At 40.5% G+C, this 26,931-nt stretch overlaps 1 protein-coding gene across 4 annotated transcripts in view; it reads left to right on the forward strand.

The window, feature by feature from the left end:
* TSC22D1 (TSC22 domain family member 1) overlaps positions 1–26,303 on the forward strand; it is an 84,591-nt gene extending 58,288 nt beyond the window's left edge. For 2 of the 4 annotated variants that reach the window (XM_089510993.1, XM_089510994.1), the window contains 2 exons: positions 21,792–21,843; positions 24,883–26,303. In XM_089510993.1, coding sequence (XP_089367119.1) covers positions 21,792–21,843; positions 24,883–25,152 — 322 coding nt within the window. In that variant the 3' untranslated portion in view covers positions 25,153–26,303. Of the gene's footprint in view, positions 1–21,432; positions 21,643–21,791; positions 21,844–24,882 lie in introns of those variants that run through there. The other 2 variants (XM_089510995.1, XR_016280122.1) reach the window with 2 other exon arrangements.
* Positions 26,304–26,931: the final 628 nt, after the last annotated feature.

Raw genomic sequence — 26,931 nt, forward strand, 5'->3', positions numbered from 1 at the left:
TTGACAGGAAAAGAAAAGGAACAGGGATATTTCAAACATTTTGAGTTGTAGCTGGAGGCTATATTTTTCAAAGCAGTAAAAACATGTCATCACAGTTAGTGTGTGTGTGTGTGTGTGTGTGTGTGTGTGTATGTGTGTGTGTGTGTTTGTACCAATTTGTTGATTTATGCCAAAAGGATCAACACACCAGATTGCATGGATCCATTGGAACCAGCAAATGTATGGGCATGTTTATCACAAATAATAATCTAGCACTCTTACATAAATCACAGCAGGACCCACCTTTCCAAATCATATGCCAGTACTATGAAGATTGTTTTTAAAAAATATATGATCTTTAGATTAACTTGAGGGTGTTTACAGTGGACACATTTGTTCTTCAGTACACCTGCACCATTAATGTGTAAAGTATGGGGGATATTGATGGGGTCTGTTTCTGTATTTAATGGGTTCTATTGCTTGAAAGCATTCTCTTAGACCACAAATTGAACATGAGAGTCAACAGTGGGATGCAGCAGCTATAAAGGCTAATGCAATTCTAGGCTGTATCAATAGAAGTATAGCATCTCTAGATCAAGGGAAGTAATAGTGCCACTCTATTCTGCTTTGGTCAGGCCTCACCTGGAATACAGTGTCCAGTTTTGGCCACCACAGTTCAAAAAGGATTTTGACAAGCTGGAGCGTGTCCAAAGGAGAGCGACTAAAATGATGAATGGTCTGGAAACCATGCCCTATGAGGAGAGACATAGGGAAGAGAAGGTTAAGAGGTGACATGATAGCCCTGTTCAAGTATTTGAGGGAGTGTTATATTGAGGTTGGAGCAAGCTTGTTTTCTGCTGCTCCAGAGAATAGGACCCGGAAAAATGGATGCAAGCTACAGGAAAAAAGATTCCACCTAAACATTAGGAAGAATTTCATGACAGCAAGAGTTGTTGGACAGTGGAACACACTCCCTCGGAGAGTGGTGGAGTCTCCTCCTTTGGAAATCTTTAAACAGAGGCTGGATGACCATCTGTTGAGGGTGCTTTGATTGTGAATTCCTGCATGGCAGGGGTTGGATTGCATGTCCCTTAAGGGCTTTTCCAACGCTATGGTTTTATGATTCTATGATCCTCTCATCCTCTGCCTTGGTTCCTTCTAGAATGTGAGCTGGGATGCAATGTGAGGCCATAGAAAAGAGAGAGATAACAGGGGAAGGTTCAGCATTCCTTTTTTTTTTTTTTGCTTGTACCTTTAGCTGTTTAAAAAAAGTTTTAAAATAAACAAGGCAACCCTTCCCAACACAGAGTGCATGTTTCTATCTTATATATCTAAATATATATCTTATATATCCCAACACATTTTTTTCTCTCCATTCAGTTATACTCCCAAAGCAATGTAAATTCAATTCTTTGAAATCTGAACCAATAGTGTTTGTCCTTAGTCCTTAGTACAGGTAGACCAGTTTCAGCCTCTTCATAGTTTCCGTGTAAGTATATGATTGAGTTTGAGGTTGTTTTATACAAAATATAGCCAACTGATATGTGTTGTTCCACACCTAATGACCCAGCTCTACAAAAACCTGCTCTCGTGAGGTTTTTCATAATATGATAGCACTAGTACCACATGTATTAAAGGACACCACATCACATTTACAGAGATACAAGTTTATAGTTCTTTATTTTTAAAACATTAATTTCTCCATTTACACTTGGAAAATTTCTATATATGCATCAATATGCTTATTTCTCCACATGGTAAAACTGCAGATTTTGTTTGGAAAGATTTAGAATTTTTTCATCATGAAAAATCTGTTCTTAGAATGTTCTTTCTAAGAAATATTCTATAATCAAAGTAATACAGACTACTCCATAATAGAGATTTCATAGATGGTCAAATGTGTTTAATAGTACTGATTAATAATACAGCATGACTCCCATATCCCCAGAGGATACATTCCCAGACTAATCATGGAAATATGAAACCACAGATAACAGCGAAGCCTATTGAAATGAATGATTTCCAGCAGATGTTGATCACAGAGTTGCACTGGAGAATCACCTGTAGACATTTCTAGGTCCTCCAGCACAACTCTATGGTCAACTTCCACTGGAAGCATACCATAGAATCATGCTAAAGGGCCTAGAAAATGCCTAGAGAGAACATATTTTTTCGTACATGGCTAAGGGAAACTGCAGGTACCAGTCCTGGAGATACAGGGGTCATATTGTACTTGTGTTTAATTTTGCATTTGTTCATGTGGGTTGTAGGCCCATGAAAGCTGAAATGAGTTAGGATTTTGTGACCCAAACCATAGTGCCAAGGTAGAACAAGAGAGCAACTTCCTGCAGATGCTTCACGAGAAGAAGGATAATTTGAATCTTAATTGTGATTCTGGAAGAAGGGGAGAGACCCTTTCCACCTGTTCTTTATCCTTGATCTAAATAGCTTCTCTCCCTCTCCCCTACTTTACTTTGCCCCATGAGAGTTGTGGAGGGCAAAAATGACAGGCTTACTTTATATATAGGATGTTACAGCCTCTCCTCAGCAGTCCTGGTGAAATGGCAACTCTGACAGGAGATTTAAGGAGGGAAATGGCATCTGGCAAACAGTTCTGGTTCCTGTCTCAGTTGAAATCTTTCACCTACTACCCATGACTGCTGTCAACTAAAGGAAGAGATGTTTGGAGATCTAATGATGGATCTCCTGTGTTGTGTCCAGTTTATTCATCAGCTTTGACCATCTTCTCTGCAACAGTGTATCAGTTCAAGATCCATTCTGAGTACTAATTCATATCACTTTGTTCTTGACATTTTCAACATTTCGAATTCTCAACATTTCTTTTATCTGCACTGCTGTTCTCTGTTCTTTCATAATATGATTGGGTTAGAGGTGCCCTTGGAGTAGTTTGGGCAGACACAACAATGTTCGTGATCTCCCCCAAGGACACCCCAAAAGAATCCCTACTTGGATTTTTAAAGTAATAGAGGTAAATATGTTGGGGAGGGGAGGAAGGATCTCAGCCCACCCCTTCCGATGTTACTCTCCTTGTGTGGAAAATCATAGTCTGAAGTTCAAAACCTCTTGTGTTCTCACTTTAGGATGCTGCATGTTCAGAATCATGTGGAGGGTTTCCATACATATAAGGCCTGTTACAGACTGCCAAAATAAAGCTGCTTCAGGTTTCTTTGGAGGTATGCTGTTTAAATGATGCTTGGGTCCTAAGAATCCGGAAGCTGCACCAAAGCTGCACTCCAGTGCTTAGGAATGGAGTGTGGCTTTGGCGCGACCTCCGGACTCTTAGGACCCAAGCATCATTTAAATAGCATACCTCCAAAGAGACCCGAAGCAGCTTTATTTTGGCAGTCTGTAACAGGCCCAAGAGACCTTTTGCATCAGATTGGTGCCTTCCTTCCACATGAGGAAAGTGTTGATGGAGGGGAATGAGATACACTTAGAGAGCTCCCCCCCCCCCATGTATTTACCTCTGTGAGTTTAGAAAGCCTGGATAGGGCTGGCGTCTTCAAACGACAATGTAAATCTACATCTCTGTTAATTTATAATACTATGGTAAGTTACTTTTGCTGTGGCGACCAAAGAGTGCGTGAACAAAAGAGGAAAAACGGTAGAAACTTGGGAAGGGGTTAGGAAGCCATGCAGGCAGTTGCAGCTTTGCCTTTTGAACAGTGGGGATATTTGCTGCCTACACAGCAATGGCTGGTGTTCCACACATACACCCTCCAAACAAATAATGTGAAAATGGATAAGTAACAGCAGGTAACCTTGGCCTTGGGCACACACTGAAAGGAAAGCTGCCCCCTTGGTAGTGACATTTCCCCATTGTCTACTTAACATTCCCCCAGTGTCAACTGTAGTAGTGATTTGAAGGAGACCTGTTCTTGGACTAGTAAGGATTAAGCCACAGTAATTCAAATCAGTCTTGAGTGAACAGAGTTTTCTCCACTTCAGTAGTCATGATTTTGAGCAACGTGAAATATTAAATGTAAAATGCAATTAAGCTCTTTGGACAGCACAAAAGCCACAATGCATTCTGCTGGGGCCAGCATTTCTAAGGTTTCTGTAAATCTGCTGCTGCTGTTGCACTGAATTTTTATTTCTTAAAGAGTTGGGAAAGCTTCAGACCCATCTAATCACTTGTAGTTTTGAGAAAAGGCTCTTGTAGGCCTAAAACAGAAGTGGGTGAGGACAGGTTGTGCTGAAACGATGCAGTGGGGCCAGTTGTTTCTCAGAGGATGCGAGTAGCCATTTGAGAACAAGTTTTTTTTTTCATGGCAGTGGTGGTGGAAACCTGTAGAATGGATAAAGCCCCCTGAGGTATGTGAGCACCAGATCTCTTGAAGCTGCCCGCCCCTGCTTTAGAGATGGGAAGAAAATACAGTAACTGTGCGTAAAGAGAAAACTGACCAATATTGGCTAACATTATCATTAAGCTACCGGGGGGGGGGGGTTAATATTAACAGCTGGTACATATATATTTGCTGAATTTAAATGTTTTTCCTTTGAGTGGAAAAGATATTCATTGGAATCGCAGATCTGTGGAGCCTTTCACTGATTGTATAAGCTGAACTGTTGATGTTCCTTCCTATCTTCACCCCTCCTCTTTCTGAGTTCACACCTGCTCTTCCTATGATATTGTCTGCGTACAAATTGAACAGATATGGAGATATGATGTAGCACTGCCTGACTCCCTTGCCAATTGGGAACCATTCTGTTTCTCCATATTCCCCATACGTATCAAATGTAGTGGCACTCCCATGTCTTTAAGAGCATTCTATAGCTTTCCATGATTTATGCAATCAAAGGATTTTCTGTAGAAGTACATGCTGATTTTCTTCTGGAATTCCTTGGCTCGCACAATTAACCATTCTGTGTTTGCAGTGTGGTCCCCAGTACCTCTTGCTTTTCTGAACCCTTCTTGCACTTCTGGGATTTCTTTCTCCATGTTGGAGTATGCTGCAGAATTTTGAGCAGAATTTTCTTGCATGGGAAATTAAATAGTCCTATAGGCCTGATATACATGGGCGGGAAAACGTCACCCCTCTTTGCTGCAGATCATTGCCACAGCAACCAAACTGCGCAGCAGCGATATGCCAGCAGGAAGAAGCTGCCTAGAGCGGCTTCTTCCTTAGGATGTGATATCACAACCCTTCTTGGCACTGACCTTTGGGCGTTTAGATACCCATATGTCATGGATATGCCCCTTGTGTGGAGAGCGCCGCTCAGTAATGGTGCCACCTGCACATACTAGGGCTTGGGAGCATGTGGTTGCTGCGCTCTCCCGAGCCCTGGTTTTGGGCCAGGATCTTGAGGAAGAGGTCTCTTTTTTGTTGTTGTCTTCTATTTCTTTGCATTGATTTTTAAAGTAGTTTTATTTATTCTTGTGCACTAGTCATTGGACAGTTGCATTCATGGTTCTGATTTTCCTATCTCCCTTTTCTTTTGAAGTGAATCCCATTGTGCGAGAAAGGCGGGGTATAAACCCTTGCAATAAAATAAATAAATAAAAATCTCTTCTTTGCTTTACTGCTTGAAGCATTTCTTCATTATCCATTATTTCTTCTCTTTCGTTTTGGCGTTTCTGCATTCTTCCTTAGCTGTGTCCTTAGATTCTGGATTATATTTGTAAATTCTGTTGATATATTGTTCAGATAATATTTTGTTATGATGGCCGTTTTGTTTTCTTCTTCTGCTTTATTCTTCTGCTTTATTCTGATTTAATAATAATAATAATAATAATAGGATTTATTTATATGCCGCCCAATCACAGAGGGGATAATAGATGGTTCCCTGCCCTCAGGCTTACAATCTAAAAAGACACGACACAAAAGGAGAAGGGAATGGTGATGAGGAAGGGGATCGGGTCCAGCATTCTTCTCTTCCTCTGAGGCCTGGACCAAGGCAGATGGACTGGAGGGAGGGCTCTTTTTCTTAATGCTCCTGGTCTAGTTTTGGCTGCAAGAACTGAGTTTCTCCGCCTTCTGCTTCCAATTATATAGTCTATCTAGTTTGAGTATTGACCATCTGGTGATTTCTATATGTATAGTTTTGTTGTTGTTAGCTGCCCATGCCTACCCTGTGGGTGATACATCTCCAAGCCCGCCATCCTTAATTACAAGTAAAAGTTGATCATTAGAAAATGAGATTCATACCTCCTAAGAAATGTCACGTAGAAATCTTTAGGTGTTGAATTGACTCAGGGGTTGGGGTAGGGAGAAAAAAACTCTTTGGTGCTGAAACTGGATTTACTATGGGTGATGTGATTGGTGGCAAAAGTAACAGACCTGTGGCTTTTCTATTGTTCCTCAGTAATATTTAGCAATCTAAAATATATTGTGTGTAGTCATTATGTTGCAATGTCTCTGCATAGCTTAATTGCTGCTTGCAGAACCATTGCTGTGCAGTGACCTGGAGTCACACGTCTTTGCATTTATGAAATATTACTGGGTGTGGATGAGCGAGGATGAAATAGCAGGAGGAGATGTGGGGTACTTGTTAATCCTGTACTTCAGTAATCCGGAATATTTCATGAAGAAAGAGTGTTAGTTGGCATTGCGTCTATATAGATAATTGCAATATTTAATGAACAATTGACTGCTTAGGAAAAAGTAATTAGAAAGCCTTACGAAACCTAAACTTCATGCCAACAGCTATTCTGCAATAAACTTCTGTTCTTGTATCTTTTTAATCAAGCTGATACTAGACTTCCAGAACATGAGGAAGTATGTCTGAAATCATTATTTGTACTACTTTTATGCTTCTTACATTTCCATTGCTGTTCACTGCCCAAAGCTTTTAAAACAGCTTTCAGAAGGTAATGGTTAATTATCAGAAAGTATAAAGTGTGTGTGTGTGTGTGGGGGGGTCTATCAGGTATTGTATTTAATCTTGTCTTTGCGGTTTGCTCCTGAGTTAATTAGAACTTTGTACCAGTTCATGGAGATTCAGCTTTATCTGTGCTAATAATGTAAAATGAGTAATCCAGTCACCTATTTCCCTTGCATCCATAGTTTTTGTTTCTTCCAGTTTTTGTTTCATAACACTGGGGAAAATAAAACTTGGATTGCTATAACAAAGGTGTCTTGAACCTACGTTTGTTAAAAAATAATAATAATAGAAGCATCAGGCCTGCTATTGCAAGATCAGTCTACTGAAGAAAACCTGCAAGTAGCAGTGTGTATAATATTTTAGGATCGAAAAATGACTTATCACACAAAGAAGAGCAAGTGTGTAATTCAGAAAGAAAGTGCATGCAACTGCTGAGGTGTAATTCTGGTCAGGAAGATTTTAATCTCTCTTGAAGCTTTATGTAACAGAACAGCACGTGATCTCAAACTCTGTGATGTCATTACTTGCCCTTCTTTCTGTTGACCATAAGCAGCCCAGTATAATGCACAGCAGACTTGGAATAGCAGCATCTGCTTGATCTCTTCCTGTCTCTGTAAAGCACTGCCTCATTCACGAAGGGCAAATCTGAATTGCTCCTGCTAAGGCTAAGTATATTCTTGGCAGGAACGGGCTATTTCTTTTGATGTGTGGTTGTGCAGTAACTAATTAATAGACACAACATTGAGATTTGCTATAACCAACAGTTCTTCAGGGACAACCGTTCCACGGAATAGTCATGAAAGTGGTTTTGGATTTGGAGGAGCATCTGAAGAGGTAATTGTAAAATGATGTGCTGAATTTCAGAGTCTTAGATTTTTAAAAAAGTTGCATAAAAAACAAGTTTATCTTTTTATTTTCTATGTTTTTATTTTTAAAACTGAAATTGAAAGATGGCTATCTTGCCTTAACTAAACTATCGTGCATCATTTATAGCCATAGGGTTCAATTTTAAACCAGATTCTTTACAAATAGATAAGTTGATCAGCCAGTAAGGCTGAATGTGAAAGAGTTGTGGTCCAAATCCCAACTCTGCCCAATACCTTTTGAGATGGGCTTGTATGGATCACCTCTTTCTGATAGTAGACATAAGCATCACTAATTTTGCCTTGTCACTATGAGAATTAAAACCTAAGGAGGCGTCATCCTCCCTAAGTCTTAGGCATAGTTGCCCAACCTCCCTGCAATTAATTAATTAATTAATTAATAAAACATTCAACTTGCACAAAGTGGAGTCTGCTAAACGTGCCCCTGCACATTTGACCTACCAGGCATAACATAGGAGTCTGAGGTTTTGGTAGACTGTAAACATAGTCCATTGGTTAGACTGCTAGAACTTCCAAACAGTAAAAATCAAGGTGAATCATCACCTCATAAGTGTGTTATATGAGCCCTGCTCCCTCAACCGATTGTGTTCACTTGCTCTCCAGTTCGAAGAGAATAAGTGGACAGTCAGTCAGGATTAGTATTGCTCTCTCTATGCCTACATTGCTCAGTGGCTGACCCGCTACAGTTCATATTAACTTGGATGCCCAGGTGAGGCTGCAACAGAGGTCAGTTTTCCTGCAGCCAGTGGAAAGATGGTCATTGGAAAGGAGCTGACATGCTGGTTTCCCTGCACTGCTATGGGAAAAACAATTCAGGAACCAGTCTGGGAAAACTTTGAAATTCAAGGAAAGCTGTGGAAGAGGTCTTAGCCTCCCTTTGTTGTAATTTTATACACAGTTCTGATTTCATCCTCCTTTAAGGTAAAGGAAGGTCAGTAAATACAGCTTGACAGGTAGAGTCATTGAGTTTGTGTGTGTTTAACAGCCCTTGGCTTGGATCTTGCATTGAGATAATGATTGCTAGTTGCCCTAGCTGATCAGGCAAGTAGAACATGTCAGATCTACTTTGATACAGGATTTTCCTGGGCTTTGGGACTCCCTACGGCAAACTGGCTAACCCCCCTCCCCTTGTCTTTCTGCCAGCAGGTAAAAAACTTTTTCTTCAGATGTGAATTTGGCAAGTGATTTCTGTTGCTGCAGAAGGAGCCTCTTGCTGCATTTTCTTTCATTGCCATGGTTTTAAATTGTGCTTTAATTTTAAGATTTTTTTTTATCTCTTTCATGTTTTTATTGTATTGTTTTAGTCAGTTGAATATAATCCCTTCCTTGGAGGAATAGTGGGACATAAATAAATATAGCAGTAGAAATCAAAGCTTAACAGCTGGGTTTTTGCAGAATAGTTTAAACTGCTTCCTGGCTTTGAAATCTGAAAACACTCATGGCTGCTTCTTATTGATGCACCTAGTGCCAGCTGTGCGCTTAGGTGTTGTAGATAGAGAGGGAATGATAGAGCTTAAAGGACCAGCAAGGATTGGGAAGAGGGCTGATAGATGATGATACTGAATAAGTGTGCTGTAGTGATTTTGAAAAGTCTTGAAGAAGAGCTACAATAAGAACATGATTACTATTAGAGGAAGGTTGTACTTAGAGCTCCCATTTTGGGAGAGAGGCAGGATAGAAGTGCAATAAAAATAATTAAATAAATAGAGATGGGAATGATCTTAGCTGAAAGCATATAAGCAAGTGGGGAGTGAGGCAGATTATACAGGCCTGTGATGAAATCCAACCCCCCACCCACATATAATAGCTGTTTTTAATGTACTCCTGAGTGCTGAATCTAGGGGTAGCAGTGTTGGCCATGTAGCAAATCCAATAACATTCCAACAATGATACCTTTATTGGGACAACCAAAATGCACAACTACATGTTGCAAGCTTTTAAAGTCACACTGGCTTCTTCATCAGGCAAACAGGGAAAAAAATTGAAGATGTTAGTCCTCCCTACCATCTGAAATAAGACCAGAAACAGAAAATGCAGGCCTATGGCTAACTTCTTCATTTGTTCCCCTCCTGTTTGCCTGATGAAGAAGCCAGTGTGACTTTGAAAGCTTGCAACATGTAGTTCTTTCATAAATCTGAAATTTTTATCAATACAGTTGTTACTCAGCTTTGTTTAAGTGGGGACGCTGATGTTCCACTGAAGTTTCTTTTCGTACTTTTGAATGGATTTTTGTATTTCATATCCGCTAATTAAAATGTTTTAAACACCTTGCTAGAAGACTTCAACCCCTTTCTGGCTCCTAGCAGGATAGTTCTTTCCAAGACCATTTCATTTAGTCACATATTGCAACATGAAACATCAAAACAAATTGTGAAAAAAATGTACATGATGGAGCAAATCGGAGGTCATTTTTGGATTTGAAATGTCAAATTCCTATAAAATCCTATAAAATCTACATTTTTAAAAAAGTTTTTATGACCCTCGGTTTTGCAGACCTGTGTTACTGACGAAAGATGAGACCTTGAAGCGGAGTTAGAACAAAGAGCAGAGGGATGACTTGGCTGTCATAAGTTTATTTTAGTTCTGATATATTGTGACATATTAAGGATTCAGGACAGATTGAATATTTCTTATCCAGAATTCCAAATTGTCCACAGGGTTGGCTGAAATAGTGACACCTTTGCTTTCTGACAGTTCATTGTACACAAATTTGGTTTCATGCACATTATTAAAAATATTGTGTATAAAATTACATTATGATATGTGTATAACATATTTATGAAACATAAATAAAGTTCATGTTTAGACTTGGGTCCCATCTCCAAGTTATCTCATAATATGTGGATTCAAATAGTCCAAAATCTGAAAAAATTCAAAATCCCAAACCCTTATGGTCCCAAGCATTTTGGAGAAGGGAGACAACCTGTATAACAATATTTTTTTGCATTCAAAGAAAAATAAATGTTCTTATATTTCTCTTTGGCATACCCTTCCATATACAGTAGACACACTTTCAAATCTATTTTGTCAAAAGTTACTTCATTAGGAAATCCTTCCTTCCTGAGAGTTAAGAGCTTCTCATCCACAGTCCCTACTGTAGGTTGTTAACACTTTTGAGCCAAGTGGTATATGTTTTGCTCACTCCTCTCTTGTTTCTTATAGGTCTTCTAAGAAGTAGGGTTTTTCCCCCTCCTGCAGCACATTTAGATCAGGTGCAGCAGCAGCATCTACAAAGCCAGACAAACAGGGTGCATTTGAGTTTATTCAGCTACAACTCCCATCATATCTGAAAGGCATCAGATTGGGATAAGATCCCTCAAGCATTGTTGCCTGGAATTTGGTTGGAGGAAAGCAGAGAGAGACTGAGAAGGGAGTTTAGATTCCTTTCTGCCTCTGGAAACATATTCTCTCTCTCTCTCTGCCACTATTCATTTTCTTTAATTTTTGTTCTTATTTTGAATGGTAATTTATGTAGCTAAGTATAATCTAGGGAAGTGTTGTTTTTAAATACTTCACTGCACACGAGGACTGCAGAGCATTATTTGTTCGCCCTTGCCAGTTATGTAATGGGTTCTTACAATCCTCAGGAACATGAAAAAGTTTAATAATTCATAGAATTCTGCTTACAGGCATTTTTGCAAAGCTGCATAAAACAACACCAGTGGACAAAAATGTGATCTGTTTTCAAATGGACCCTGAATAATTTGCTCAGGACTGTCAAAGTAGGGGTGCCACTCATTAATAAATGGTTTCGTTGGGAGAGCTAAAAATTTAGCCCTAATATGTCCATGTTAGGTGTAGTTGGATTGAGCCCTGAATCTGGATAGGACAGAAAAATCATACACATAGTTTAACTGCCCAAGAAGTCTGGTGGTCAAGAAATTCTACATGAGAATTGCATCTTCCAAAATAATAGGTTCACAATTTGGAGATGATTTCAGATTAAGCAGAAGAAGCATCTTTCATCAGCAGGTTGGTGTCCCAGCCAAGGCTGAACAGAGGGGACCTATCCATTACCTAATAACAGCTGCAATATTTTGTATTGTGGTACTATCTTTTACGGGATACTTAAGAACTATAGTTTGTCTCAGATACCAGACCATTAACAAGGACCAGCTTTTGGGAACAGTTCTTGACTTTTTAGACCTGCTCCATTGCCCACTGGTACAATTCCAAGGACAGTTTAGAGTGCCTTGCACTTTCATATGAAGCCGTACATTTTTGGGGACGCAAGATATTTTAAGGCGTGGCATCTGTCACCTGAATATACTGACAGAATCTTAGACGTTTAGCTGCATCTACCATCATAAGTAAGGCAAGAGTGCTGCTGAGGAAAGGATCCTTTCTGTGGGGGTGGCCTACCTTTGAAATGCCTTCCTTAGAGGGGGATCAGGTATGCCCTCCCCACTGATATATGTGTGTGTAATATGTACCACGCCTAGCAAATTCTACATTTGTGGTTTATTTTATTTGGCTGTTGTTTTCTCCAGCCTTCTGCCTCATTGTGGTTTTCATTTTCCTCTGCTCCTTTGGGGTTTAAAAATGCTGCTGTACAAACCAATTTCACCTTATGTACTTCTTTTTAGAACAAGATCAAACCACTTTTGGCAAGGTTATAAGAAACCAAATGCCAATACTGGATGACATTCGTATGATTGGCAGCAAAAAGGGTTCTGGGAGTGCTTCTTATTTTTTATTTATTCATTTTATTATTGTCAGCAAAGAAAATCAGGTGGTTTAATGCTATTACCTATGTCTTGTTCCATGAGAAGCATGCTCATAATCAGACTACCTAAATTTTCTAATGGTTTACTAATTAACTCCACCACCTAGTTAAATACTTTATTCTTGTTCTCATACCAGCAGTTGGTATGCAAGCTATCCTTTACCATTAGGAAATGCTAATGAGATACCATTGCTCTTATGTACCTGTAGCAAAGGAAAGTAGAGGCCTGTGAACATACTGCATTTTAAGAATGTTAAGTATTCTCCACACTTGCTTTCAGCATGGGAAAACAGTATGTAATTATTTTATTTTGTGAATTGCATGTGATAAGTCTTAAGGCATTATCACGTGTGAATAATTCCCACAGAGGTTTGTCCACCTAGCTTTGGACTGTACTACTGCAGATACATTTTGTATTATTCATTTTCCTATCACTCTTACTATATATAACCCTGGAAACACATCTGCCTTGTAAAATGCAAATAGACTCTGAAGGTCTAAAAATCCAGACTTTTCTAAATTCATATACTTTTAAAGTTGTACTTGATGATTTCCAGGTGCGTATCATAAATAGTTTGGTTTCCTGATTCTGTCTTCAGCAATAGGCAAGTATTATATAATCATATGTTATACATTATGGAAGTTGGAGTATTTTGTTTAAAGAAAACTATTGCAGTTTTCAGAGAAAGCAGGAAGGTAAATTAGAGTTGTTTGACCATGAGAGCCAAAAAACCTCTAACTATGTACTGTATATGCATTATAAATGAAGTGATGGGTGATTAAAAAGCCATACCTCAGAAAATGGCATATGAAGGTGTGTGTGTGTGTGGGGGGGGGGTGTTCTATTTTATAAGTTAGAATATATTGTGAACAGATCAGGGCAAGGCTCATCTTGCCACCATCCAGCGATCATGGATACATAAAGGTTAGGCTATGACAACATACTGCTTTGGACTGCCTTTGCAGGTTGCTTGGAAACTGTATGGTTGAGAAGGCTGCTCCCAAGCTGTTGGTTTACAGTACTGTACTTGCTAATTAATCTGTGTTGGTTCTTGGTGTGTTTTTGAGCTTGTTTTATTTTTAACTAGCACATCTGTGTTGGTTTAATTTTAATAGTTTAGTTTTAATAGTATTTTATCTTTTTAATAATAGTAATAGTAACAATAATAGAAACTGCTTTGTAACAACTGTGACCTAAAATGTGGATGAATAAAGCACTGGTTTGTTATATTGAAAACCCTATGTGGTTTGCACCAGGGGTACCCAACAGTACTCCCAGATCTCATGCAGTTCTCCTCCCCCTCTACCTTGGTGATGTCTAAGGCCTGTTACAGACTGCCAAAATAAAGCTGCTTCGGGTCTCTTTGGAGGTATGCTGTTTAAATGACGCATGCATCCTAAGAATCCAGAAGCTGCACCAAAGCTGCACTCCAGTGCTTAGGAATGGACTGTGGCTTTGGCGCGACCTCCGGACTCTTAGGACCCAGGCATCATTTAAATAGCATACCTCCAAAGAGACCCGAAGCAGCTTTATTTTGGCAGTCTGTAACAGGCCAACCGTCCCTGTCTAAGGTCCACTTTGTGACTCCATGGAACAGATTCTTCCAATTGTGGCTTCAATTTCACATTCATCCCTTGGGAGAGTCATTTATCTCCTTCTCTCCCAGTCTTTAGAAAGATTGTTAAAACTGTTTTGTAAGTTAGAAGTCTTCAGAATAAGGGAAATATTGGTATTTCTTGCTGTATATACTTATTTTAAAAAAACAATCCATATAACATTTTGCCAGCCAGGTGATGTTTCAGGCTATTTCCCCTCCTTTTCCACGCTATTCTGAAATATCCAGTTTCTACCCAAAAGGCAAGTTTCTTTGACAAGTGAATTGTAACAAAGTATGGCCAATCCCTCACCATCTCCCAATGTTGAAGATGTTATCTGTTTGCTTTCTCTTACCGCCATATGCCTCCTTTCAGTTGTTTTAATTTTTTAAACTTGAATCTTAGCAATATAGGCTTTTTAGGCTGTAAACCACTGTGTGCTTGCCTTACTGTAAATACCTTGAAAACAATGGCTCCTTACTTTAGAGTGTATGTATTTAGGATTACACAGGTTAAATGGTAAAGATTTCAAGAACAGTTTTACTAACTGATTATTCAAAATGGGCTACAGCAGAAGTGGACAATTATGGGAAGTTAGAGGGCCACATTAGGGACCCAGGAGCCCTTGGAGGTCCATGTGCCCCCTCCACACCCCTTGTAAAAATTAAAAGAAAACAGTCCCCGAAGCTATGTAGGGACTACCATGGGGACATTTTCACCATGTTTTGGTGGCCTCTTTTTTTAGCAACAGGAAACGACCAGAAAAAGGTATCTCCTAGGTGGTCATTGTCATCATCATCTTCTTGTTCTTTTTGTTCTTGTACATCCTCTTCTTTTTCCTCCTCTTCCTCCTTTCCACCTCCGTCTCCACTTCTGGGGACTCCTTGGATTCCCCCCCCCCCTTTTTCTCTTGCCATCACTGTTGAACAGACAAGGACCCCAGCTGTAGGTTCTGTGACTTGGATAGAGATTCCCAGCCCACTGTGCAATAACCGCTAATGAATTTTATAAGTCTCAACATTAATGCTTTGATTGCCTATCAATCTGCTCATAGCCCTACTAAATTTAATGGGACTTATTCCCAAATAATTATGCTTTTCTAAGCTGAAATCAAGTTATGTTCAGTCAGAATAATAAATGAGTTCTGTCACACATTCCTGCATGAGGGTAAGTCCAGTTGAACCCTGTAGAGTTTGCTTATGACTTTGCTTGTAAGTATATCCATAATACTTTTATTAGAGATACTTGCTCAGCTCAAGATTAAGATTTCTAACAGTGTGCATCTCTAACAATAATCAGGCAAGCCAGAGATTGACAGTTTGCCTTGCGGGAGCCAAGTGTGAAAATTGTTGCCTTTTTCTGCTGAACCCAATTGTTAATGCTAACTAGGAGAAACCCAATGAATTTTCATAACTGTTGATCTACATTTGTTGATCAAAACCTATTGAGTGAAGTTGAAGGCTTTCATGGCCAGCATCCATAGTTTTTTGTAGGTTTTTCAGGTTATGTGGCCATGTTCTAGAAGAGTTTCTTCTCTTCTAGAACATGGCCACATACCTTGAAAAACCCACAAAAAACCTATTGATTCAGTGGTTTTGCTCTGTTTGAGACTTACAGTTGGATTTAGGCCACTGTGACTTGATTTCACATACTAAAGCAAATACTGAACCTATCAAATATAAGTAGTATTGGGTGGTATTAATGTTTTTTAAGGAGCAGGAACTTCTTCCGCCCTAAATACTGTCTTACACTTTTCTTTTCGCAATTGTGATAGTAATTCTAAGCAAATATTTTAAAAGGCAGGAGCATCCCCTAATTGATACAATTTATTGTATATATGTTATTAAGATCCCTCCCCCATCCTTTATCTTAACAGGCCTGAAATAAAGGCTAAAATTGTTGTTATAGGAAATTTGGGCCTGTTACAGACTGCCAAAATAAAGCTGCTTGGGGTCTCTTTGGAGGTATGCTGTTTAAATGATGCATGGGTCCTAAGAGTCTGCAGGTTGCACCAAAGCCACACTCCATTCCTAAGCACTGGAGGGCAGCTTTGGTGCAGCTTCCGGATTCTTAGGAGGCATACATCATTTAAATAGCATATCTCCAAAGAGACCCGAAGCAGCTTTATTTTGGCAGTCTGTAACAGGCCATAGAAAGGGAGCTCTTGAAAGGTCACATTCGTTCTGCCATTTATTCTTGTTTTCCCTTTTGAACTGCTTTTTGGTTGAATCACTCTAAAAATTCATCAAGTATAGGATTGACTTCATTTCCTAGGCTGAAATGAAGAGGTATGACTGTGATCCCATGCATCTGGACTGGATGGTCTTTGTGGTCTCTTCCAACTCCATACATTCTATCTTTGTACACCATGGTGCTGAATTTGTGGATAGTGTAAGTTTGTAATGGGAAACTGTGGCAGCTAAAAAGATCCTAGGCTTGTATGCTGATGTGGGTGACTAAGAAGGAATTTACAGCAAGAAGAAAAATTATCTTGGTGCTAATTCTAAGAAAGGCTCTCTAGTCTTATCTTGTAGATTATGGGGAAAGTCAGAAGTCAGGAGTCTCTGTCTCCACCCTCCAAATCTTCATCTTGAGCTGAGGAAAGGCTAGCCCAAAATGCTGAATTTAGAGATAGAAAGAGATGTATGAAAGTATTAAATGAGACTTGTGTAGCTTGGCTAGCCCACTGATTTGCTCTTTAATTGTGCAATAGATGTACAGCATATAAACAGGTAGATTGCTTGTTGCTATATTCCATATAAATAGGCATTTCTCTCCTTTGTGCTCTTGCTTAACATTCTTTGCCTGTAGCAGCTTTTCCCAAACCTGGTGCCTTCCATACACGTGCAACCTCAACATACAACACCTTTCATTTCCAGATAGCAAAACATTCTGCCTGGAGATCATGAGCATTGTAACCTATTTTATTTCATTTCTGTGACGCCTTTCTTCCAGAAATGGACCCAAGCCGGCTCACAAGAAAAAAACATTTTAAAAGGCTTTACAATAAAAATTTAAAAACAACTTAAATCATCTAGATAAAACAGTATTAAAATTAACACAAAACATACAAGATTTTAAAACAAACTAAATAAATCCCATATAAACCCCCCCTCCTTTGTCATGTTTATATATTTAAAAACCTAACACATCTGGAAGGCGCCTGGTTGAGGAAGACTGGTTGGGACCAAAGATCAAGCGTTGTGTGTTGGCATAATCCCAGGGAATATATTTTAAGGGTCACTCTTGCCATTGTGGTAGTGGCCAGATTCTTGTGGGCACAGTGGTTTTAGCAGGACTATCTTAAGAAATTTTTCACCTGGTTTTTAAACGTTCTGATTTTCCCCTCCTTGTTCCAAGCTTTAATTTAAAAGATGGAGCAACATGGAGTAGGCTTGTTTGCTGCTGCTCCAGAGTCTAGAACACAGAACAATGGATGCAAGCTACAGGAAAAGAGATTCCAGCTCAGCATTAAGAGGAACTTCCTGACAGTGAGGGCTGTTCGACAGTGGAACACACTCCCTCGAAGTGTAGTGGAGTCTCCTTCCTTAGAGGTCTTCAAACAGAGGCTGGATGGCCATCTGTTGAGGATGCTTTGATTGTGAGTTCCTGCATGGCAGAATGGGGTTGGACTGGATGGTCCTTGTCGTCTCTTCCAACTCTATAATTCTAAGAAGAAGGAAGGGTTGTAGTTGTGGGGAAAAATGTTTAGCAGTAGCAGCTCAGGTGGCCCTTTCTATGGCAAAAGTGCTTGGCATAATTGGAGAAAGCTAGGTTAGGCTGCTTGGAGGACAAAGAGGAGAAGGCAGTGGCTCACTCCTTAGCAGCGTGTTTGTGATGTACAGCAGCAGCCAGGATGATGGAGGCTGCCTCTTCCTCCTCCTCTTGGGGCTTGAGTTGAGGTGGTAGGTACCCTGGGCCACTGATGCCACCACCATGGTCCCCTAAGCTCAGCATTATATATAGCACCATATATAGCATTTTATATAGCATCCCCTGCTGCTGGGATGGGCCCATGGTGATGAGAGCATTAGCGGTGCTGGTAGCATCAGGTCCCAGGCTGCTCCATTTTGCCCCAAACTCCACAGCCAGAAGAGGAGAAAGTTGTGGAATTAATTGAGGCACCACAACCAAACAAGCTCTCTTCCTTATGTGGTGCTACCCATCCTTGGAGTAGGAGCTACTATATCTCTGAGTAGTGTGGAGGATTATGTTTATTAACAGGCCAGTCCCCACCACCAAGCCACTTGATGGAGGACAAGATGAGGGGATCCCTCTCTCAGTGGCTGGCCCTGTCTACTTCACAAAGGGATAGGCAAGAGAGAGGAAGGTAGCACAAGTTCTACCTTGACTTGCTCCCATAGTGCCTGTTCCCTAGTGTCAGCACTATGTGCATCAACACTGCACATCTGCAGTATTTTAATCCCACTTCGAACTGTCATGGCTGCATCCAAAAGAATGCTGGGATCTGTAGTTTGGAGAAGGACCTGGAATTCACTCTGCAGTGTCTGGTCCCAAACTCTGTCGGTCTCTGTGCATGGTCTGAGGAACCAACTAGCTGTGTGTGTAATGTGGTGGTCCTCCTTTCCAGCTTGTGGTGCCAGGGAGAAGGTGAGAGGTTGCTGTGTAATCAGTAAATTAAACAGTTCTGTGGGTTCTCCTTCACAGTAGAAGTGGCGGCGGTGGCGTTGGGCACCATGTTGCCCAAATGCACCTTTAATGTCATCGTTGCCTTTAACTGCACCTGGTCTTCCAAGCACATGGCGTGTTAGTTGTAGGGTGCTGGGCAGGTCAGGGAAGGAAATTCGAGATGGTCCGGTGGGTTGTAAACATTGCAGCAGTAGTTTCATGTGCTGAGAAGCTCCTGAAGAAAGATTTGGCCAGGGGGACTAGATGTCCTCCTCACTGCAAAGGAGGACAAGACACGGCAAAACGTAGGACATTCAAGACATGACATGACCAAACACAGGGGGAACAGGCGTCCTCCTTTTCTCAGACATGGCCTCCATTTCACCCTTCTGTCAAGGTGGAATTCCAAAATGCCCTCCATTTTGAGCAGGACTGAGGATCATGAGATTATATTTGTTTGTGTTTCTAGCTTCTTATTTTTTTGGCAGTGTCCTACATTTTTTCTTGAATGCTCTTCATTTGGGGGGTGCCTTGTCCTCCTTTGCAGTTATGACATCCGGTCAACCTGACCAAATAAAAGCTTTAAAAAAAACCCCAAACAAACACCAATATATAGTGGGCCCTTGGTATCTGGTGGGATTTAGGTGTGTATGTTGTGTGCCTTCAAGTTGTGTTTCCAGCCCAAGGAGACTCTATCATGGGGTTTTCGTGGTAAGATTTATTCAGAGAGAGTCTGCCACGGCCATCCTCTGAGGCTGAGAGAGTGTGTCTTGCCCAGGATCACCCACTAAGTTTCCATGGCCAAGGCAGGATTCGAACCCTCATCTCCCAGCGTCCTAGTCCAGTGCTCAAACCAAAATCCATGGATGCTGAAGTCCTACTAAATACAGTGGCATAGTAAAACAGTGTCCCTTATATAACATAGCAAAAATCAAGGTTTGCTTTTGGAAATGTATACGATAGATAGATAGATAGATAGATAGATAGATAGATAGATAGATAGAGATACAGAAATTATGATATAGATAGATAGATATTATAATAGATAGATATACAGAAATAATATAGATCATAGAGATATTATAATAGATAGATAGATAGATAGAGATGCAGAAATTATGATTAGATAGATAGATAGATAGATAGATAGATAGATAGATAGATAGATATTATGATAGATAGATATACAGAAATAATATAAATGATAGATAGATAGATAGATAGATAGATAGATAGATAGATAGATAGATATGCAGAAATTATGATATAGATAGATAGATATTATAATAGATAGATATACAGAAATAATATAGATGATAGAGATATTATAATAGATAGATAGATAGATAGAGATGCAGAAATTATGATTAGATAGATACATAGATAGATAGATAGATAGATAGATAGATAGATAGATAGATAGATATTATGATAGATAGATAGATAGATAGATAGATAGATAGATAGATAGATATTATGATAGATAGATATACAGAAATAATATAAATGATAGATAGATAGATAGATAGATAGATAGATAGATAGATATTAAGATAGATAGATAGATAGATAGATAGATAGATAGATAGATAGATATTATGATAGATAGATATACAGAAATAATATAAATGATAGATAGATAGATAGATAGATAGATAGATAGATATTATAATAGATAGATAGATATACAGAAATTATAATATAGATAGATAGATAGATAGATAGAGTTACAGAAATTATAAGATAGATAGATAGATAGATAGATAGATATTATGATAGATAGATAGATAGATAGATAGATAGATAGATAGATATTATGATAGATAGATATACAGAAATAATATAAATGATAGATAGATAGATAGATAGATAGATAGATAGATAGATATTATAATAGATAGATAGATATACAGAAATTATAATATAGATAGATAGATAGATAGATAGATAGAGTTACAGAAATTATAAGATAGATAGATAGATAGATAGATAGATAGATATGATAGATAGATAGATAGATAGATAGATAGATAGATAGATAGATATACAGAAATTATAAGATAGATAGATAATCTCTCCATGGCAGTGGCATAGTAAAATAGTGCTCCTTATATAACATGGGAAAAATCAAGGTTTGCTTTTGGAAATGTGTGTGTGTGTGTGTGTGTATGTATATATATATATGCACCTAATGATACACTGTAATATTAATTTATTATTATTATTATTATTAATTATATAATGAATTATATGGATGGTTGAATCCGTGGATCTGGAGACTGTCAATCTAGATTGATCTTAGTCCTGCAGCTGCTGCTGCTGCTGCTTCTGCAAATGGAGGACAGCTCGGAAATCCCTGCTTGGACAGAATGAATGAAACGCAGCAGGACAATGTCTTGAAACAGGAGGTCGCCCTGAGTCCGAGAAGTCTCCAAATGGGTGGGACTCCAACTCCCAGAGCCTCCCGCCTTTCGCCAGGTGCCGGAGGGACTCATGGGAAATGTAGTTCAGGAGGAGGAGCGTGGCATTGTCGGCCGTTAGGCGGCGCTGTGGGATACAGATGTGGGAAAAGGTGGGCGGGGATTGGTTGGCTGGGCGCTCGGGCCCCGCCCCCGGACGCTTGCGTCACCAGCACCAGCTGGTGATGCAAGCGTCCGGGGGCGGTGCCCGAGCGCCCAGCCAACCAATCCCCGCCGTTCCTCTTTTGCATACATTATGCAACCCTGCTGCTGAGGCGCTTGGGCTCGGCAGGGCAGTCTGGTTTTGCGCAGAGGCGGCCGCAGCATCAGTATCTTCGTCCTGGTCCTGGTCCCTGTGGGTGCTCCTGCTCCTTCCAGCCGCCTTCCCTCTTATGCTCGCCCGATGTAGGTGTGGGAGGCCGAGGGCAATGGATCTCGGCGTCTACCAGCTCAGGCACTTCTCCATCTCCTTCCTCTCCTCGCTGCTGGGCACCGACAGCGCTGCCCTCAGGCTCGACAGTAGGTAAATGGAGGAGGAGGAGGAGGGAGCCCTCTTCTGACCCCCTCCCTCTCCCGAGGGGTCTCCTCCAAGTCTCTTATGGGCAAAGAGAGCCAGCCTTGCTTCTTCTTCCTGCTCCAATATAACGCCTTCCCCGCTTCTCTCTCTTGCAGCTCCTCCGGCGCCAGCGTCGTCGCCATAGACAACAAGATCGAGCAAGCCATGGTACGTTACTCATTGATTTATTGGGGGGGTCGGGGTCCTTCATCCATTGGGATTTAGGGCAGGAGAGGTCTCTCCTCTGAGACAAGGAGGATGACATCACCATTATTATTATTATTACTATTATTATTACTATTATTATTATCGTCGTCGTCTTTGTAATATTATTTTGTTTTTATTTTTTATATTATTTTAATTATTATTATTATTATCTTTGATTTATTATTATTTTATTATCTTCTTATTATTTATTTATTTATTCAGAGACAAGGAGAATGAAATAATTATTATCGTTTTATTACTTATATTATTGTATTTTATTATTATTTATCTCAGAGACAAGGAGAATAAAATAATAATAATAATAGTTTTATTATTTATATTATTATATTTTATTTTTATTTATCAGAGACAAGGAGAATAAAATAATTATTATCGTTGCTTTATTATTTTATGTTTATCTTTGTATTATTATTATTTATTTATTTATCTCCTCAAAGACAAGGAGGATAAAAGTAATAATCGTTTTATTATTTTTATTATTATATTTTATTATCTCCTCAGAGACGAGGAGAATAAAATATTCATTGTTGTTTTATTATTTTATTATCATCATCATCATCATTATTATATTTATTTATTTATCTCCTTAGAGACAAGGAGAATAAAATTATTATTATTATTATTATTATTATTACCATCGTTTTATTTTTACTTCATTTTAATTATCCTTGTATTATTTATTTGTTTGTCTCAGACAAGGCAAATAAAACAATAATCTTTGTTTTTCTTATTATATTTTATTAGTATTATTGTTGCTTATTATTATTAATCTCCTCAGACAAGAATAAAATAATAGTAGTAGTAGTAATTATTTATTATTATGATGATGATGGTCATATTATTTATTTATCTCCTCAGAGACCAGGAGAATAAAATAATATTTATCATCGTTGTATTATTATTATTATTATTTGTATTATTATATGTCAGAGACAAAATAATAATCGTTGTATTGTTATTATTATGGTTGTATTGTTATTTAACTCGGAGAGAAGGAGAATAATAATGTTATTATTTTTGATGTTATTGTTGTTGTTGTTATGTGTTATCCTTTGGGTGCCTTTTGGGAGGAAGCAGGGGGCTCCCTTCCTCCTCCTCCTCCTCCTCCTCCTCCTCCATTTTGTTTTGTATGAGGGGAGTCCTCCTCCTCTCCTTCTCCCCCTCAGACGTGATTCCAGGGCCCTCTCTCTCTGCTCCTGCTTCTGGGGCCTGAGAGAGAGAGAGGAAAACAGTCCCCTTCTCCTCCTCCTCCTCCTCCTCCTCCGCTTCCGCTGGCGCTTTTGTTGCTGCGGGAGCCCTTCGCACGGGATCCTCTCCTCCTCCTTCCCTCCCTCCTTCCTTCTCCTCTGTTGCTAGGCAAACTCCACACTATATCTCCCGGCTATAAATAGCGCCGACGCTGATTGGCCGGAGCTGGGCTGGTCGCTCTGACGTCAGCGCGCTCTGGAGCGGGGGGGGGGGCGACAACTGCGGCAGAGGCCTTGCCCTTTAAGAAGGCTTGGAAGAGGCGAGGAGCAAGCAATGCTGCAGCGCCTTCTACTTCCCCTTCTTCTCCCAAGCAGTGCTCTCTTTGCTTTTTGCATGTGGTCGGCCCCTGCAAAAAAAGCATCAGTGTCTTATGGGCTTTGGAGGTTGTTCTTCTCCCCCTTTGGCTCCCTTTGTGTGCTGAAGGAAACTCAGTGCCAGCTCCCTTTTGTATGGTCAGGTCTTGGGAATACTGGGAGCTGTAGTTTATTGTGGCACCAGGGCGCTCCCGCAGAGAAGAAGGCTATAAATGCCTCACGAACACTACAGCCTCCAGGGTTCCCCAGCACTGAGCCACAGATAATTTCACAAGGGATTTGACAGCGGAGTCTCTTTCTTGGCAGGTGTTTAAAAGAGAGGCTAGATTTGAGTGTGAGTTCCTGCACGGCAGAATGGGGTTGAATTGGGTGGCCTCTTGATAGAATCGACCCTATGATTCTATGACTGAGGTGACCCAATTCCCACAGCTGGGTTGTCTCCCCCAAGGTTTGGCCATAGTTGGGTCCTGGCCTAAGTCACCTGTCCTCTAGAACTGGGCACACTAAGAGCGCAAGAATATTCTTTACAATGGTTGCAGAATGGGGAACACACCAGGGACATAGCCGGGGGGAGGGTTCTTGGGGTCCGGACCCCCCCCCTTCCATTAGAAAAATGAATGGTGCACCCAAGCCCCATTATAATGGTGGCACTTAGTTTGCCCTTCCCAAAATCCTGGCTACATCCCTGGACACACAGTGTGTCTGTCCGTCCTGGTCATCTAGTGGGAAACTCAGCAGAGCAGATGAGGGTAAACAAATCAAAGTGTGTGTGTGGGGGGGGATATTTGTGTATTCTGGCATGCAGTGCTAATATTTTGGTTAATAGACAGTGCTATTCAGGCAGTACTTAGACAAAGTTAAAGGAGAACCATGAGTCCCTCCTTACATTGTGGTACTGCACATCTCGGCAGCCTTACCCAGCATAGGTGACAAGTGCTGGAGACTGCAGTGCAGCAGCATCTACATGGCTGCTGATTTTGCACTCCTGAAATGAAACATAGAAAGTCGAAAGCAAAATGCAGTAGAAGCCATTGGTCTTTGATAGGAAACAACGGCCTGTTACAGACTGCCAAAATAAAGCTGCTTGGGGTCTCTTTGGAGGCATGCTATTTAAATGATGCACGCGTCCTAAGAGTCCGGAGGTCGCGCCAAAGCCACACTCCATTCCTAAGCACTGGAGTGCAGCTTTGGTGCAGCTTCCGGATGCTTAGGATGCATGCATCATTTAAACAGCATACCTCCAAAGAGACCCGAAGCAGCTTTATTTTGGCCGTCTGTAACAGGCCAACCTTTCCCTGCAAGAGCCAGATATCACAGTTGAAATCATGTCTGGATTTGTTTGCCGCTGCCATTTTGATTCTGGATTCTGCTCCTGACAGATTTTTCCCCCCCTTTCTTCCTCCCCAACTCCCCCCAGGATCTGGTAAAGAGCCATTTGATGTATGCTGTAAGAGAGGAAGTGGAAGTTCTCAAAGAGCAGATCAAAGAGTTAATTGAGAAGAACAACCAACTAGAGCAGGAAAACAACCTCCTGAAAACACTGGCCAGTCCCGAGCAGCTGGCGCAGTTCCAGGCGCAGTTGCAGACGAGTCCTTCGCCTGCCGCCTCCTCACAGCCGCAAGGGACGACAGCAGCAGCTCAGCAGCCTCCCCAGCCGGCACCACAGGGCTCAGGACCTTCTGCGTAGTGCCCTCCAACACCGTGGCAAGAAGAGCTCTGGACTCTGCAGAGAGGCAGGACTTGCCCAGGAATCCACCGCAGCCCACTACACACTGCATGCTGCCACCCAGTCATGAAGACTCTTATGTGCCCTGCATACATAGGTCACCAAGTGATTTCTTTTCCCAGTATTAAGCTACTCGTCAGAAATGAGGGAGTTGCGATTTCTGTTTGATATTTTTTAAGTTGCGGGGCGGGGGTGTCTCACAAGCGTTCAGCATGAATACAGTGGGGACTTGAGCGGCTTGGGCAGGTGGCTGGCTGCTAAGATACATGGATCGGTGTGCCTGAAGCTCCCAACCCATTCAAGATCTTTCTTCCACATAGTGCCATGGCGAATGCAAGTGCTATTAAGCATGGAAGTATGAAGAAATCGGCTGGGACGGCGGGGATGAAGACCCCGTTCCTCCAGCATCCCACCAAGAAGCCAAAGCCAAAGGACTGATGAAAAAGGGACCTTGGGGAGAGATGGCGGGACGTAAATGTTGGCTTTCAATGCCTGCAACCTTACAGTGCCGGCAGGCACTCATTGCTTTCTGTTGCCAGGGACAGGTGCAAAAATGTGTTTCTAGGAAGAGAGCAGGTAGGTGACATGTTGCTGTGACATAGGATCATAAAAATGAAGGTTTATTTGCTTAATGTATATTTGTGTATTTAGTGTAATTACTTTGTAAAATAGGAACTGTAACTACTCATTAAGTTGTACAGAGTGAATTTAAAGGATGAGCTGAACAAGTTTGGATAGGTTTCTTTTTTTAATTTTATTTTTGATGCCACTTAAGTAAGATTTGCACCTACACAGCTCTTCAGAAATCAGCTGATTGAGGCTGTTTATGTAAGTTCGAAATATTGCCTTGGAGCTGAATACCTTGAAGTTAAATTCTGTTCACTGTAATTCAGTTTCATGCATCTGTGATCCATCTGTGAGAGCAAAGTTGAAAAACAATTTTCTCACTATGTCTTCTCTCTCTTTCTCTTTTTTTGCATATGATCTGTATAGTAGTATGCATATGTTCCTGTGCATGTTCTTGGGAGGCGGGGAGGAAAATTGTAAGACATCAGCATATTTAACTATTGCACTTCTCAACTTCCAATAAAACATAAAGCCTTGATTTAGAAGCTGCAGTTTGAAGAGAATCGTTACTTTCCACATTTGCCTTCCAGCAAAATCTAACCCGATAAAGACTTTGGGTTTTGCAAAAGCTGTTTTGGAAATATCTTTTTTGCAAGAGGTGGGTGGAATAGGTGGGAATGTGTTTCAGCAACAAAAAGTTTAAAAAGATGTCTTTTTATAAACCAATGTTGGTTTGATACAAAGACAGCAGATCTTAATCAAAAGCAGGAGTGTTTTGGTGGGAGTCAGGATGTTGTGAGTCGTGTTCACTATTTGGACACAATCACAGAAAAGACAGTGAATTATTCTAAGGAAATCAACTGCCCTCCGCTCTGGTTCTCATAGTATGGGAGCCTGAGCTGGGTACTGAATGAGCAATAGGCCATTCTGTGGGTCTGAAGTGGCAACATCTGTTCCTTAGCAGTGAACTAGCTAGAGCTACTCATGTGACTGAAGGCATGTGCATGCACTGCAGCCCATGAGTGTGGAAAGTGCTGCTTTGCGTGCTTTTCTGAATGGGCCATTCATTTGGGTTGGATTAGATACCTTTTAACTAACTGACTCACTAATGCTCTACACTTTTAAGTATTCAATGTGTACATGATTTCTCAGAAGCCTTACGTTAGGCATGTG

The sequence above is a fragment of the Sceloporus occidentalis genome, unplaced genomic scaffold (genome assembly GCF_023333645.1).
Source record: "Sceloporus occidentalis isolate IW3139 unplaced genomic scaffold, rSceOcc1.0.p SCAF_2, whole genome shotgun sequence".
NCBI lineage: Eukaryota > Metazoa > Chordata > Lepidosauria > Squamata > Phrynosomatidae > Sceloporus > Sceloporus occidentalis.